At 43.7% G+C, this 14974-nt stretch overlaps 1 protein-coding gene across 2 annotated transcripts in view; it reads right to left on the bottom strand.

Moving 5' to 3' along the window:
* Positions 1 to 14974, bottom strand: part of CACNA1D (calcium voltage-gated channel subunit alpha1 D) — a 1031608-nt gene that overhangs the window by 473148 nt on the left and 543486 nt on the right. For both annotated transcript variants that reach the window (XM_085624624.1, XM_085624625.1), the window contains exons 27-28: positions 14664 to 14865; positions 346 to 504 (exon numbers count right to left, since the gene is read on the bottom strand). In XM_085624624.1, coding sequence (XP_085480750.1) covers positions 346 to 504; positions 14664 to 14865 — 361 coding nt within the window. The remainder of the gene's footprint in view (positions 1 to 345; positions 505 to 14663; positions 14866 to 14974) is intronic.

Raw genomic sequence — 14974 nt, 5'->3', positions numbered from 1 at the left:
CAGAGGCAAGTTCCCGTGCTCAACAGCGTAGATAGTTAGTGGTGGTAGGGGCTATTGACGGATCTACAACATGGTTCTCTATCAAAGTATCTCATACTCAAAGGTGTCTCCCTTTAGTGAGGTTTGAATATAAAATGATAAAAGGTATACTATTAGAAAACAACTAATTGCTGTAAAACCAGTATTAACATAAAAGAAAAAAGAAAAACTGATAAGTAAAATAGCTTGAGTGTAATTTCATATATATTATTTTTCCCATGGGCGAGAACAGAAGTTTACAATGTTTGCAAATTACCATTCAATTAAGTAACAACTTTTAAATCATGAGTTTGCGGAGGGGCCTACCTGCATAGCCAAACAGAGTGTGTTCAGCATGATGAGAACAAACATAATGTATTCAAAGCCAGTGGAGTTCACCACATACCAGAATTTGTACTGGTAGGGGTTTTTTGGAATGTATCTACGCAGAGGGCGTGCCTTCAACGCATACTCTACACATTGGCGCTGTAAAAGAAAAAAAATTAAGCAATGTGAGTGTACTTTTGAACAAAAATGCATTTATTGATTTACTGCAGTGATTTTGTAAAGCACATAATATGCCTTCAGGTGCCGCAGAGCTATTGACAGAGTTGCTGTCCCTTCTCAAGGGACATGCTGGTAAAACATGATTTTGTTACATGTGACAATGTGATTCTGCTTACGGACCCTTGATATGGGGCACTACATTTCAAAGTGGTACAAACAAAATACAGGTGGAACAATAGCACTTGCTTTATGCAGACAAAAAGATAGTTCAATGCTGAGGCAGAGTAATGGAACAGAAAAGTAGGCACACTAGATATGAGTGTGGCATTTAACAACAGACTACTCAGACCACTGGAAAATATAGATATCCGCACATCGATGTGTTCGCATCATGGGCCATAAGGGAAATCTAGGAGCATACAGGAGAATATAAAAATGCTAGTTCTTTCCACTTTCCAATCTAAGCCAGTGTGGCTGTAAGGTTTGAAAGAAATAAAAATAAATAAAAAGAGGAGTAGTGGTGCAGCTCAGCAGAGAGCCTATTCCTGTGGAAGAGACGAAGTAGCTGCAAAGAATAAGCAAAACCGGGAGGCAGGGCACTGAGGCAAGAAAAGGCAAGGAGATTTTGGTTACAAGGGTGCGTGGAGGACATTTCTGTATAGAATTTGTAGCAGATAGCTGGGGGTAGGTGGTGTATGATTTTAAATACCAAACTAAGTAGTTTGTATATAGCCCTATTATTTGCGGACAACCAGCTGACTTGGTGACAATAGTGAGATGTTTGTGGAATTCTTGAAATTATTGTAGCTAAGTTTAAACTTTCTCCAATGGCAGAAAAGGGAACTGAGATAAGAATACTACGTGGTGTTGAAGTATTTTAGTGCTTTCATCATGTAGAAGGGGATGTTGGAAAACATTTAGCAAATGTTAAATACTTGGTACCTGGCTGCTGTAACGGTTGATGTAAAAATCGATTTCATACTAAAAGTAGAGTTGAATAGTACATCCCCTTTTCGGGTTAAGGTCAGTGGGAAATAGAATAGGATTTGGATGATGCTTAGGTTTAGAATTAGAAGAAAAAGCAATTTTTTTTAACTAAGCCAAGATAAGCATTAAGAGGTCAGGTAGTCATTCAGTATTGATTTGAAATCAAAAGTAAAGGTTGAGAAGGAGAAAAATGTGTGTAAATTGTTATAATGATGAAGATATGTCTAATGGTAAAATGCTTTATAACAGTACATAAACAAAACCAGGCTTTTTAGTGACAGTGCATACATATGGGGATAATAGGAAGACAGTTTGCAAGAGATAATAATGATGACATTTGCCAGAATATATAAGGTTGCTGTGCCTGTCTGTAGATCAGACTCAAAACTATTTCAACGGCCTCCTAAAATAAGCTTCTGTCGATTGGGTATAAGCAAGAAAGCATAAGCCATCTTGTCCAAAAAATGGTAGTTAGGGAGATAATGCATCAGTCATCTACTCTTTGATCAACTTTATATAATGGTGCCCTATTTGCTGTAATTAAAAAAGGTATATTAGAGAAATAGATGTTACGGCTTTCCAACAAGTGTTTTGCCAAAAAGCCTCTTTTATTCAGGATATGAACAAGTAGAGGTAATCATTTTTCATAAAATATTTTAAAGGGGATTTAAAGAGACTTTGAGCTTTGATGAATAATGATCATAGCTAACACTACTCTAACATTCAGTCAACATGAAATGGTTCTTCAAACTGAGAACACTGTGCAATGTAGAGGCCAAAGAGTGTCTACTTCGCAGACATAGAAGCTCTCACATAGACAGATGGTATACACTTAAATCCATAAATACACTTCGCTTCATGCAGACCTTAATGTGAAAACTGAAGATATTTCAACAGCATTGCAGACACTGAAGCGAGAGCTGCAGAGCATGTACGAGGCAGTTGCAAACATGAGCAGTCCCAAGGAAAGATGGAAACGAGATAAGACACTTTGGAATGGAAGGTTAGTGGCCTGACCTCTTCTACATGGAAAGTTGACACTGCCAGAGATGCCTTGGAGGAAACATCTCGCAGAAGTACTCCAAGATAGAAATCCTGGATAACCTGAAGTGGGTCCCTGAACCTGACAGAGTTCTGTGATCTGTAGGACGAGGTTGACTATTCTGTGACCACTTTGCAGGACCTATGGTGAAGTGGGCCTCCTCGAAACGAGACAAATCAAATCTATAGGCTTACTGGGACGGGATCAAGGTTAGGGAAGTATATTGAAGGCAGAATGATCAAAGATTTGTTCTGACAATCAATGGGACATGAATCTGAGAAATGCAATTACGGCGAAAGACGTTTTGCTCTGTTTTAACCATTCCCTGACCTCAGCCCACAACATTAGAAACTAAAAGGTCCCACCAGCCATTAGGAGAGAATTGAAAAGCATTCAAATTTGAACCTCGCCCAGGAAGCAAGGAATAGGGTGCAGTATCAGGAGAAGGGATACTCCTTCACCCAAGTGGAACCAGCTAGGGCATTCCATGAAAAGGTCATGTGTAGAACAGGAGGAACTTGGACTATGCTTGTTGAGTGCAGTGAAGAGGATATGGTCCAGAGAGGCTATTGTGGCCTGGATGGATAAGTCACTTACCTGTAATCCTAGTTCTCTTCCAGGGGTATCCTCATCAAAGTCATAAGCACTGAATATTCCCGCCCATGTGAGGGGACCCCGGAAATAATAAAATTATATATGAAGAACATATATATACAGCTCTGTATATGTATACGCATATTTTATTTTTTCCAAGCAAATGCAGCCCCCATAGAAGGCTAAACAATGTAGATACAATTATCCAATAATGCACCATAGGTATAAAAATACACCTAAATCTCTTTTTTTTTTTTAATGAGGTAACAAACTCATGATAAATGAAAAAAGAACACTGTGCAAAACACAGATCCACCAAACATTGTTAGCCTGCAGGCTGCATTGCAATACAATACCATAGAGACTGAAAAGCCTAGTACAGGTAAAAACTGGCACCGTGCCTCGACGGCAGCCCTGACTCCAATATCCCATCATGCCTCAGGGGTGAAAGTTGGGTCAGTTGTTCTTTGCGGGACTGTAGTCCTACACTCAAAGATATATTTCCTCCATGTTAAATAATACAAACCTCATAATTGCCTGGGGAGGCGGGTGGGTTGCTTATGACTTTGATGAGGATACCCCTGGAAGAGAACTAGGATTACAGGTAAGTAACTTATCCTTCTCTTCCAGGGGATCCTCATCAATAGTCATAAGCACTGAATAGAATAGCAAGCCCACCTTCCACCTGCAGGCAACTGAGAACTGCACTATACATGGAGTAATAAACCATTGACAAATTCAGTTATTGAACAGATTCCTCAAGGAGGCTTGTCCTACTTGAGTGTCTGCTCTGGTGTCCGAGTCCAGACAATAATGCCTCGTAAATGTGTGGACAGATCTCCAAGTGGCTGCCTTGCAGATCTCGGAGAGTGGGACATTATTGAGAAAAGCAGCAGTAGCCACCTTTTCTCTTGTGGAGTGCACTTTAGGTCGAGCGACCAGTGGCTTCTGCGCCAGCTGATAAGCCAATTTAATGGCTGACACAATCCACCTAGCAATGGAACGCTTAGATGCAGCAAAACCTGTGCGAACAGCACCATAGTTAACAAATAAGTGGTCAGCCTTCCTGACAGCCTTAGTCCTATCTAGATAGAACTTTAGAACCCGCTTAACATCTAAAGAGTGCAACGCCCTCTCAGCTGGCGATGAGGGGTTGGGAAAAAAGGTAGGTAAGGAGATAGTCTGATTAACATGAAAATCTGACACCACCTTTGGTAAAAAAGATGGATGAGTTCTCATCACTACCCTATTCAGATGAAAAATAGTGTAGGGCTCTTTAGAACAGAGGGCCTGTATTTCACTCACCCTACGTGCTGAAGTGATAGCTATTAAAAAAGCTGTTTTCCACGTAAGGTGCTGTAAAGTAGCTTTATGTATGGGCTCGAAAGGTGAACTCATAAGTTTTGATAGAACCAAGTTCAGCTCCCAAGAAGGCGAGGGAGGCCTTACTGGGGGGTAAACCTTTTAGAGCCCCTGCAAAAAATCCTTAACCACCTACAGCTTGAAGAATGAAGCTGCGAAGGGGAGCGCTTATATGCTGTAATGGCCGCTAGGTGAACTTTAATGGATGAAAATTTCAACCGCAGTCTGGCTAAGTGAAGGAGATAAGGCAAAATCACTTCCTCCTGACATTTTGTAGGGTTATACTGATGTTGCATACACCATACATAAAACCTCTTCCAGTTACAGAAATAAAAGTGTCTTGTAGAAGGCCTCCTAGCCTCCTTCAGTATGGTCATACAATCCTGAGGAAGGTTTAAATGGCCATACTGGAGGACTTCAGGAGCCATGCTGTTAAGCTGAGCGAGGGAAGACTGGGATGGTAAATCTTCCCCTGCATCTTGGTTAACAAGTTCGGTCTGCATGGCAGGCGCTTGTGAGGTCGACATGTGGAGGAGATCCGTGTACCACCACTGCCTCGGCCAGTCCGGCGCTATGAGGATCATCTTGGCAGACGAGTGTTGCAGCTTGGTCACCACCTTGGGGATCAGCGGGAGCGGGGGAAAGGCGTACACAAATGTCATTGACCAATCGATCAAAAGGGCATTCCCTATGGATCCTGGTCGATGGTATCTTGAGGCGAAGCCTCGGCATTTCGTGTTGTGTTCGTCCGCGAAGAGATCTATTTGCGGACGTCCCCACTCCTTGAAGATGCCCTCTAGCACCTCGTCGTTGAGTACCCAGTCGTCTGGATCTTGAAAATGACGACTGAGCAAGTCCGCTTTTACGTTGAGCTCTCCTGACAGGTGCACCGCCTTTATTGAAATGTTCCTTGCTAGGCTCCAGTGCCACAGGGACTGAGCCTCCAGCGAGAGCGTCCTGGATCGAGAACCCCCCTGTTTGTTCAGGTAGTACATTGTGGTGGTATTGTCCGTTTGTACTAGAATGGGACTCGTCCTGATAGCGGGCAGGAATGCTTTGAGGGCTAGGTGGACTGCCCTGAGTTCTAGCATGTTGATGTGGTACAACCTTTCGCTGCTTGACCACCGTCCTTGAGTCTGTAGGGATCCCAGATGCGCACCCCAACCCTGCAGGGATGCGTCGGTGATCAGCGTCTGAGATGGGGGTTCTTGATGAAAAGGAAGCCCCACCTGTAGATTGAGTGGCTTCAACCACCACTTGATTGACTGCCTGGCCGCTGAGGAAAGACAGACTGGTTCCTCCCACAGTGAATTCCTTTGGTCCCATTTGTCCTCCAGATCTTGTTGGAGAGGACGCATCCTCAACCTGGCATTGGGCACCAGGAATATGCAGGATGCCATGGCCCCTAGCAGAGACGAAATCTGTCGCGCTGTAGAGAGCTTGTTGGTCATAATCTGCTTGCCTTTGTGGATCAGGGATGACCGTCTCTCCTCCGAAGGAAACACTTTTCCTACTGCGGAGTCTATAGTTGCACCGAGGTAGTGTATCCTTTGGGTTGGTGTGAAGTTGGATTTCTTGAAGTTCACCCTGAGCCCCAATCTGTGACACAGGGTCAGGCTGCGTTCCAGCTGTGAGTGTACACTCTGAAGCGATGGTCCTTTTATCAGCCAATCGTCTAGATAGGGATAGACGAAGACTCCTGCGCGCCTCAGTGCAGCCGCTACTACTGCCATGCATTTTGTAAATACTCGAGGGGACGATTTCAGGCCAAATGGTAGGACCTTGAATTGACAGTGAGAGGTTCCCACCACGAACCTTAGGAATTTCCGATGACTCTGTACGATGGGAAAATGAAAGTACGCGTCTTGCAGATCCAGCGAGGACATCCAATCGCCTTGCCGGAGATGCGGATATATCTGGTGAAGCGCAAGCATGCAAAACTTTTCCCTTTTGATATGCTTGTTTAGTGTCCGTAAGTCCAAGATGGGTCTGAACTCTGCTTTTGCATTTCTTTTTTGGATTAGAAAAATATCTGGAGTAGACTCCTCTTCCTCTATGCGCCCTGGGGACTTTTTCTATTGCTGATTTGAGCAGAAGGGTCGCTACTTCCTCTCTTAACATCTTGAGGTGTTGAGATGATTGTACAGGGTGGATCGAGGGAGGAGGGCTCCGGAAACGAAGCGAGTATCCATGTTGCAGTATATTCAGAACCCATTTGTCCTTTGTGATGGATTGCCGCCGGAGCGGTGGACGGCATTGGAGGAAGCAGGCTCTCATTGCTTTCCTTGAGCCTTGTTTCCACCGCCGGCCTGGCGGTTATTTCCATGTCCCCTGGATGATCTACAGGACTGAAATTGCTGTTTCTTTTGCCCTTGTTGATCTTGGTTTTTCTGCCAGTGAGGGGTTTGAACCCTCTGCTGGTAGCTACGCCTGTCGGTTCCCCTACGGCGACGGAATTCTTTCCATTTCTCTAGGCCCACGGCTTTCATGGTGTCAAGTTCTGACTTCATCCGAGCCATTTCGTCGACCGCATGAGAACCGAAAAGCGAACTACCCGAGAAAGGCAGATTCAGAATTCTTGCCTGTGCTTCAGGTTTCAAAGCTGTCAGCCTCAGCCAAGAGGATCTTCTGGCACAAATCCCGTGAGCATATGAGTGCGCTGCCAACGTTGCTCCATCCGCTGCTGCGCTGATCACTTGGTTTGAAACTAGACTGCCCTCGTGCAGGATCTCTTCGAAGTCCTTTCTGTCTTCGGAAGGCACTTTTTCTATAAATCGCGCCAGGGAATCCCATAGTGATCAGTCGTAGCGCCCCAGAAGCGCTGAGGCACTAGCCACTTTCAGACTCGAGGCCGCCGAGCCACATACTCTTCTGCCCCAAGAGTCTTGCGATTTACTGTCCTTATCCGGCGGCACTGTGGATGATGACACCACTGAATGCGTTTTTCTGGCAGCAGCTGTAATCACCGAGTCCGGTGGAGGGTCCGCCTTGAGAAACAGAGTATCCTCGGGGGCTGGACGATATTTTTTAAGAATCCGCGCCGGCGCGGATTTGATAGTCGCTGGCGTTAGGAAGATGTCCATTACTGGTTTAAGCAGCCCAGGGACTAAAGGCAACAATGGACGAAACACCGCTCTCTCATGAAGGGTCTCGAAGATGACAGAAGAGGTGGTTTCTTGAACAGGCATGGCAATGTTCCACTTAGTTGCCCCTCTGCACAGCACATCTTGAAACGTGGTGATGTCGTCCACTGGCGACACTCTAGATGGTGGAGTATCTGTGAGTGTGGGTGAGTAATCCCTTCTGGACGAACGGCTTGACAAGGAAGATGAAGGAGACCTCCGTCGCCTTCTCCCCGATCTGATTGATTCTCTCCTCTGAGAGGTAGACCTGGATCGCCTTCTGGGCGAGCGTGAGCGCCCTTGCAATTCTCCTCATCGAGAATGGGATCTTGCTGGTCGTAATGTTTGATCCAGAGTCCTTAGTCTTGTTAAGGACTCCTTAACTGCCTGAATCATGGAAGAGTTCTGAGGCATTTCCCTGACGGGGCTCTGAGGTAGAGCATGGCCCTCGTCTTGAGATGTATGCTCCACCGGAGGAACTGGAGAGACACCCAACACTTCCGGTGATCCGGATCTTGATCTTGAGCCTTGAGAGGCCGAAGGTGAAATGGAGATCGGACGCGATGAATCGTGCTCCGACATGGTATATATCACCCTATGAGGAGATTTGCGTCTTGATACTTTCTCAAGAGTCAGACGAATGTGTGACGTCTCCTGGTATCCCACCTCGGGGGACCGTCTCGAAGGTGATAGGCCTATCACCGGAGACCTGGACCTCGACGCCGAATGGATCACCGGCGATGTGTCCTGCCTCGACGTCGAGAGCCTTGTCGTCGACGGAGGGCTTGTCCTGGACGGAGGTCTAGAACCCAACGGGGAATCTCGCCTCGACGTCACCATCTTCTCCGAAGATCTGGAGAACTTAGACAACGGAGGCTCCTGCCTCGACGTCGACTTCGACGGAGGCTCCTGCCTCGACGTCGACTTCCACGGAGGCTCCTGCCTCGACGTCGACTCCGACGGAGGCACCCGCCTCGATGTCGACTCCGACGGAGGCACCCGCCTCGACGTCGACTCCGACAGAGGCACCCGCCTCGATGTCGAATGTTGCGACGATGATCTTTGCCTCGACGTCGACAGCACCTTCGAAGAGGATCGTCTTTTTCTTGACGGCGAATCATGTCTCGACGTCGACGATCTTGCAGGATCTTTTGACACCGATCTTTGCCTCGACGTCAATGTTGATTTCGACGTCGAATGCCTGTGCTCTTCCTGCGACGTCGACTTCTCTCTTGGTGTCGATTTTGACGTTGAGCGATGTCTTGACGTCGAACGGTGTTTTCTCGACGTTGATCAGCAATGAGCCTCCTTCGACGTTGAAGGATGTTTTCTTGACGTGGAAGTAGCCGACGACGAACAAATGTGCTTCGCCGCCGGATCGAGCGTCGACGTGGACTTTCGTTTGGAAGCATGACTCCCCCTGGACTCCTCACCTCTCAGCGACGATACCGCCGCTGGAGTCTTCGACGCCGAGCCCGACGCCGATGGAGAACAGACAGAGACCAGCTGCTTCGACGTCGACCGCTCCGAAAGGCCATAAAGCCTAATTCTCCCTCTCTCTTTCAAAGTTCTCTTTGAAAGGTCCTTGCAGTGACGGCAGGATGCCGGAGAGTGAGAATCTGGTAGGCAGACGATACACACCTTGTGTGTGTCTGAAGAGGCCTTCTTTTTGCCACAGGATGGACACGGCATGAATAAAGAAGGCATTTTTCTGACAGAAAAAGTTGTTAAATTTAGTCAGAAAACACAGATATACGCTTCCCTGACAGACTTTAACCAGAGGAAGCCCAAAAAATTACTAGAAAAGTATCAATTCTTGACTGAAAAGTCAAAAAAGAAGAGAGCTGAGTTCCAGGGTCCTGACAGAAGGAGCCGGAAAGAACAACTGACCCAACTGTCACCCCTGAGGCATGATGGGATATTGGAGTCAGGGCTGCCTTAAAGGCACGGTGCCCGTTTTTACCTGTACAAGGCTTTTCAGTCTCTATGGTATTGTATTGCAATGCAGCCTGCAGGCTAACAATGTTTGGTGGATCTGTGTTTTGCACAGTGTTCTTTTTTCCTTTATCATGAGTTTGTTACCTCATTAAAAAAAAAAAAAAAAAAAAAATGTAGGTGTATTTTTATACCGATGGTGCATTATTGGATATTGTATCTACATTGTTTAGCCTTCTATGGGGGCTGCATTTGCTTGGAAAAAATAATATATGCGTATACATATACAGAGCTGTATATATATGTTCTTCATATATAATTTTATTATCTCCGGGGTCCCCGCACATGGGCGGGAATATTCAGTGCTTATGGCTATTGATGAGGATCCCCTGGAAGAGAACCATCTTTATTCGTACTGGGGCTAGTAACTGGAAATATCGTTTCCATTCCAATGTGCTTGATCTTTTACACCCTCTTTTTCTGGTTACCCGCCCCGTTTCAGTCACAGGTGGACTATCAGAATGATGACATTCAGTGACTTAAAATTAGTGACTGTTTATATTTGAAACCACTGCTTGCTGGTGTTCTGACTTCAAGTGTCAGAGTTAAGTAAGCTGATGGAATAAATCTGTGGCTATTATTATTAAAAATTATTAAACCTTTAATAAACTTGAAATTGCATATTTTGCAAAAAGACGGCCAACTGCCTGAGAATGGCATAACTAAATTTGCCTTTTTAGGCTCCCTGACAGTTCTTTAGTGCATTAGGTCCCTTTGAAGTTGCATGTCTATGCTCTGCTCTGCTGCTCTAGGTTATCTATCCTCTAACCTTTATCATCATTATCTACCGGTGTGGCTGAGCTCTTTTCTCCATTTTGCCTTTCGTCTTCCCCCTTTGTTGCATGTCCAATCCCATTCTGCATGTCCTGTCCTAAATTTAACTAGTTTCCACTTCACTTCATTACCTTTCATTCTTGAACAGCCTTTGTCATTTTATTGCAGTCCATCAGGATTATGAATTCATAAGTTTTACTTTGCTAGTTTTCACAAGATATCATCCATTAGAATTATGGACTCTATTTGCATTTGTTCATTCGAGATAGAGACATCCATTAGGATTGATAACTCAATATTAATTTACTAGCGAAGCCAGTGGATTCACATCTGATATAAATAATTTATTGTTCTTATAACAATTATTGTATTAAGTTTTTGATTAGAAACAGCACACAATTGTTGAAAACCGTGATATAGACAAACTTGCTTTCATGTTACAGTGACCAACCACTGCATTGTATGTAATCAGAACCACAAAAGGTTTTTGAGTAATTTTGAAGGCACTCTTTTAGCAAATTATATACAATAACTCATAGTGCTCTTCACTGTCACCATATCCAGATTAACTGTAATTACATTGCAGCTCAAGTGAAATATTGAATTTCATGCAAAAATAGAGAGTGGAAATACAGAGCGTGTCAATAGGTGTATCAGACTTAATATCAGCAGTTAATTTTCAATCTCAATACCACAACATACTAAAGGTCTTCTTTTGTCCTTAGATATAAATATTCCTGCAGTACAGATCAAGCCTCGCTGTGTAGTCAGACAATGTGACAATACCCAGTGTCTCTGTTTCACTCTCTTGAGCATATCTCCTTTCCCTAGATCTACTACTAATGTATATGTTGTTAGTATAAGGTGGATGTGGGTAAGTAGATACATGGACGCTATCATCGATCCTGTTGGGTCTGAATTACAAGGTTAGTGCAACTTGACAGCTTCAAAATAAAGGAGTAATGTTGTTTACTAAGAGTTTGTAAAGTTTTGTTCCACATAGCATCTGGGCTGGGTTCGTTTGCATAGGGAGTGTGGTAATCCCTCCTATAACTTCTGATACAGATAGTGGCTCACCAAGTATCTGTTTCAGGACTCTCTAGTATGGGCAGGACCATTTCCTGGAGATACGGATCCGCAGTGTTTAGCCAATGCCTGGTTACATATGTCAAAATAAACCTAAGAATAGTATGGTTAAAGCCCTACAGAAATTGGGCAGTATAAATTGTAGTTTAATTATCTAATCTCTTCAAGTTTTTCATTAGAGTCTTACTTTCACGTTTTTTTACTATATGCGAAGGTAGTTGCAATGATTTTTCATCTCCTTCAAAAACGAAAACAACCACATGCAAGGCCTTAATTTGCCAACAAATTTAATTGACTATAAAGACAATATCCTGGCAGCTTTCTTAGTTTCAGATTGCTTTGTCATTTTCTATTTGTAAATAGCAGCTTGCTAATTAAGGGAATCTTAATTATAGGGAAGCTTCTTGATCCCTCTCCACCTTCGAATCCGCCGTCAATTAAATTTGTTTGGGTCCTCAACTATAAGCTTTTAAGTTCCCCCAACCTAGACTGATGGGGAGGGAGGGACTCCTTACGTTTTTACTCCAGAATCCTCACATTTAATGGGATAGATTGTTAATCACTGCAATCATTAAGGTCAAAGATGGACTTTGAGAATTTTCCAAGTTTAGGAGGACTAGAGCCTCCGTAAAACTAAGAGAACAGAAAAGTGATTGAATTCCACCATTGATTGTATTGCAAAATACACAGTTGAGAAAAGTTCTAATCATGTTAGGAATAAATCTATTGTGTAGCAATGCTGATACGATATGGAGAAAAAAGTATAGCTCCGGGTTTGCAACTTGTCCAGCTTCCAAATACTATTTAGTCCTAGTGCCTCCATAAAGCAAGTAGTGCTCTTTATAGTCTTACGTGGCTTGTCTTATAGTTAAGGTTAGATGCATCTAATTTAGGATTTAGAATGCAGGTAAAATCACCCTTGATTATCAAGGGCTCAGGATAGTTGAACAAGTTACTTATCTTCATTAACTCTCTTTCTGGTGGATAATCCAACAGCAGATTCATCACTTTGTAAAATATCTCAGGTGCCAGACTGGAGCCGTGAAATTCTTCCAGCAAGGACTCAGACAGTGATGGAGCAAGGCAAGATATAGGTAACATACCTGCGTGCTGTGATTGGTTTCTTAAAATTTTACATTCCGTTCACTCAAATGGGGATCATTGTAGACAAACTGTAGGCAACAGTGTGCCAGACTCTAGTTTGGGACCTTACTACTATGTGTAGATGTCCCCTACACCAAACAGGGAGGAGGTAGGGCATGTTAGATAGCGTAAACAAAGGTAAGTGACTTGTTTTTCTGATGGACACTTCTAACCGCAGACTTCTAGCAAATAGAACAAATACCGCAACAGTATCTCCCAAAGGTTGAAGGACCAAGTGGTAAAAAATGGCCCTTGTATTTACCATGTCATCAGTGATGTCATATGTAAGTTCAGAAGCAGTAAATGATGGGATGCAAGAATTTCAGTGCTTTTTAGCTTTGGTTTGTGACCATACCTTCACTTTAACTTTGGCTTTCTTCAGTGAAATCCTAAGGTTTTTTTTAATGTGTACTAAGAACTTCCAATCAAAGCTAACCATAACTTCATTTAACCTTAATTTTTTCCGGTGAATTTCTGGTGGTTTTTGATCATATGCCACATCCAACAGTTCTTTGCACGGAACCTCCTATTTACGATCAGCCTCAATAGCGCGTAGCCTGTACACAACCATCCACCGGGGACAAAGCCCGGCAGCAGAAGGGCTTCGGCATTCGTAGATGGCAGTCACTGAATACCTGTATAGATGGCAGTACTATAGCAAAGTATACATTATATATACATCTGCAGTTGAGGGAAAGAAGATAGAATACGGGTGAGGTTAAGAAATGAAGGACATGGACCTCACTTAAACCTTTGCATGGTGATAAGAAACTGTTTGGGACAGAGTTGCTGGCCCTGACAATAAGGCAGTGATTGAGTTGCAATAACGAATGGCACAGAATACAATTAAGTATTCTGCTGAGCAGAGTGGCAAGGCAAGTGCTTGATATTGTGGGCATGATGGAGTCAAAGCCAATCCCTCCCACTCGCCCTAGAAGTTGGATCATCCCCTTGTCTGAGGCTAATGATGGTGAAAAAGTCCCAGGCTAATGGGATACGGGTATGAGGAAATGGAAAGAGAGAGAGAGACTGCTACAGCATGGTAGTTGGCAGGTCCTGAGTGGATTCCTAGGCACAGCGTAGCAAGTCAGAAGTATCAAGATTAGGCCTCCACCGGGTGCAAGCAGATGGCAGACTGTAACTAGCACTCTGTGTACCAGGAAACCAACACAACAGCCGAATATTAAGACCACTGTCGCACCATGAGGCAGGGAGACTGGATGGGAAATACGAACTCAACAAAAGGTAAGCAAGAAGGTCATAAGGAACAGCAGGAAAGGGAATAAGGGAATTGAGGGAACTGAACAGGGGGAAATAACAAATGTCAGTCCAAGTATGAACTAATACGAGTTGCAAGGAGTCACACCAACCACTGTTGCCACACAAGTGATCTCAGTGTGAGTCATGCCTAAATACTCTTAACAGCCACTATTGACCAGAAAAGGTTGCAGCGAAGGATGGGTGTCTAGTGACTAGGGCTGCAACTCTGATTTAGGCAAATGTGGTCTTATGCGTCAAACGGTGTAATTTCTATTGTCCTATGTGCCATCTCTTCCAAGTTTGCCTTCTCTTACACCATACTGTATCCCATGACCTGACCGGTTATGACTTCCATATGTCTTGTTAAGGCTGCAGCCGGGGATGCTATTTTGAAGTGGTGCCAAATTGCTGAAAAAGGTCAGAAAATTGCCTCTTTCAGTATATGGGGACTGCTCCAGCTGGCAAAAGTATATTTTTCCTGGGATGCTGTAAATATTTGCATTGTTCCGGGGTTACTGAACTGGAACTTGAACTCTTCCAAACTGTAACCTTTCAAATTGATCAGGTGTGTGAAATTTGTGCCTTACCTGAAAGAGGCTAAGCAAGGTGAGCGACATTACAGGCGTTTCAACCTATGCACTTTGTACCTGTTTATATCTATTTTCATTTATTAAGTGAAAAATCTCTGTCATTTTCTTTTGAGACAAAAACAGAATGACTAAATAAATGTAGAAAATAAAATGCTGAAAGGAGGTAAATGAAGGATATTTCACCTGGTTCTTATCCAGCTCACAGTTCTTATATTCTTTTTCTCCTTGCTCCTGAAATGTGACAATGACGAAACCAACGAAGATGTTCATCATGAAAAATGCAATGATGATGATGTAGATGATGAAGAAGATAGATATCTCCACTCTGTTGTTATAGATTGGACCGACATTCTCTCCGTTGGAGTCAATGGCTCTGTAAAGTAGTCTAAAAATGCAGAAAACACACAATTCAAACACACCAAACAAACACGTAGGCAACCAACTATCTACAGTGTTGCTTATTTATAAAAATATATTTTTAAAGTCTACGCATG

The sequence above is a fragment of the Triturus cristatus genome, chromosome 9 (assembly GCF_964204655.1).
Source record: "Triturus cristatus chromosome 9, aTriCri1.1, whole genome shotgun sequence".
Taxonomy (NCBI): domain Eukaryota; kingdom Metazoa; phylum Chordata; class Amphibia; order Caudata; family Salamandridae; genus Triturus; species Triturus cristatus.
This window is presented reverse-complemented; position numbering and strand designations above follow the sequence as displayed.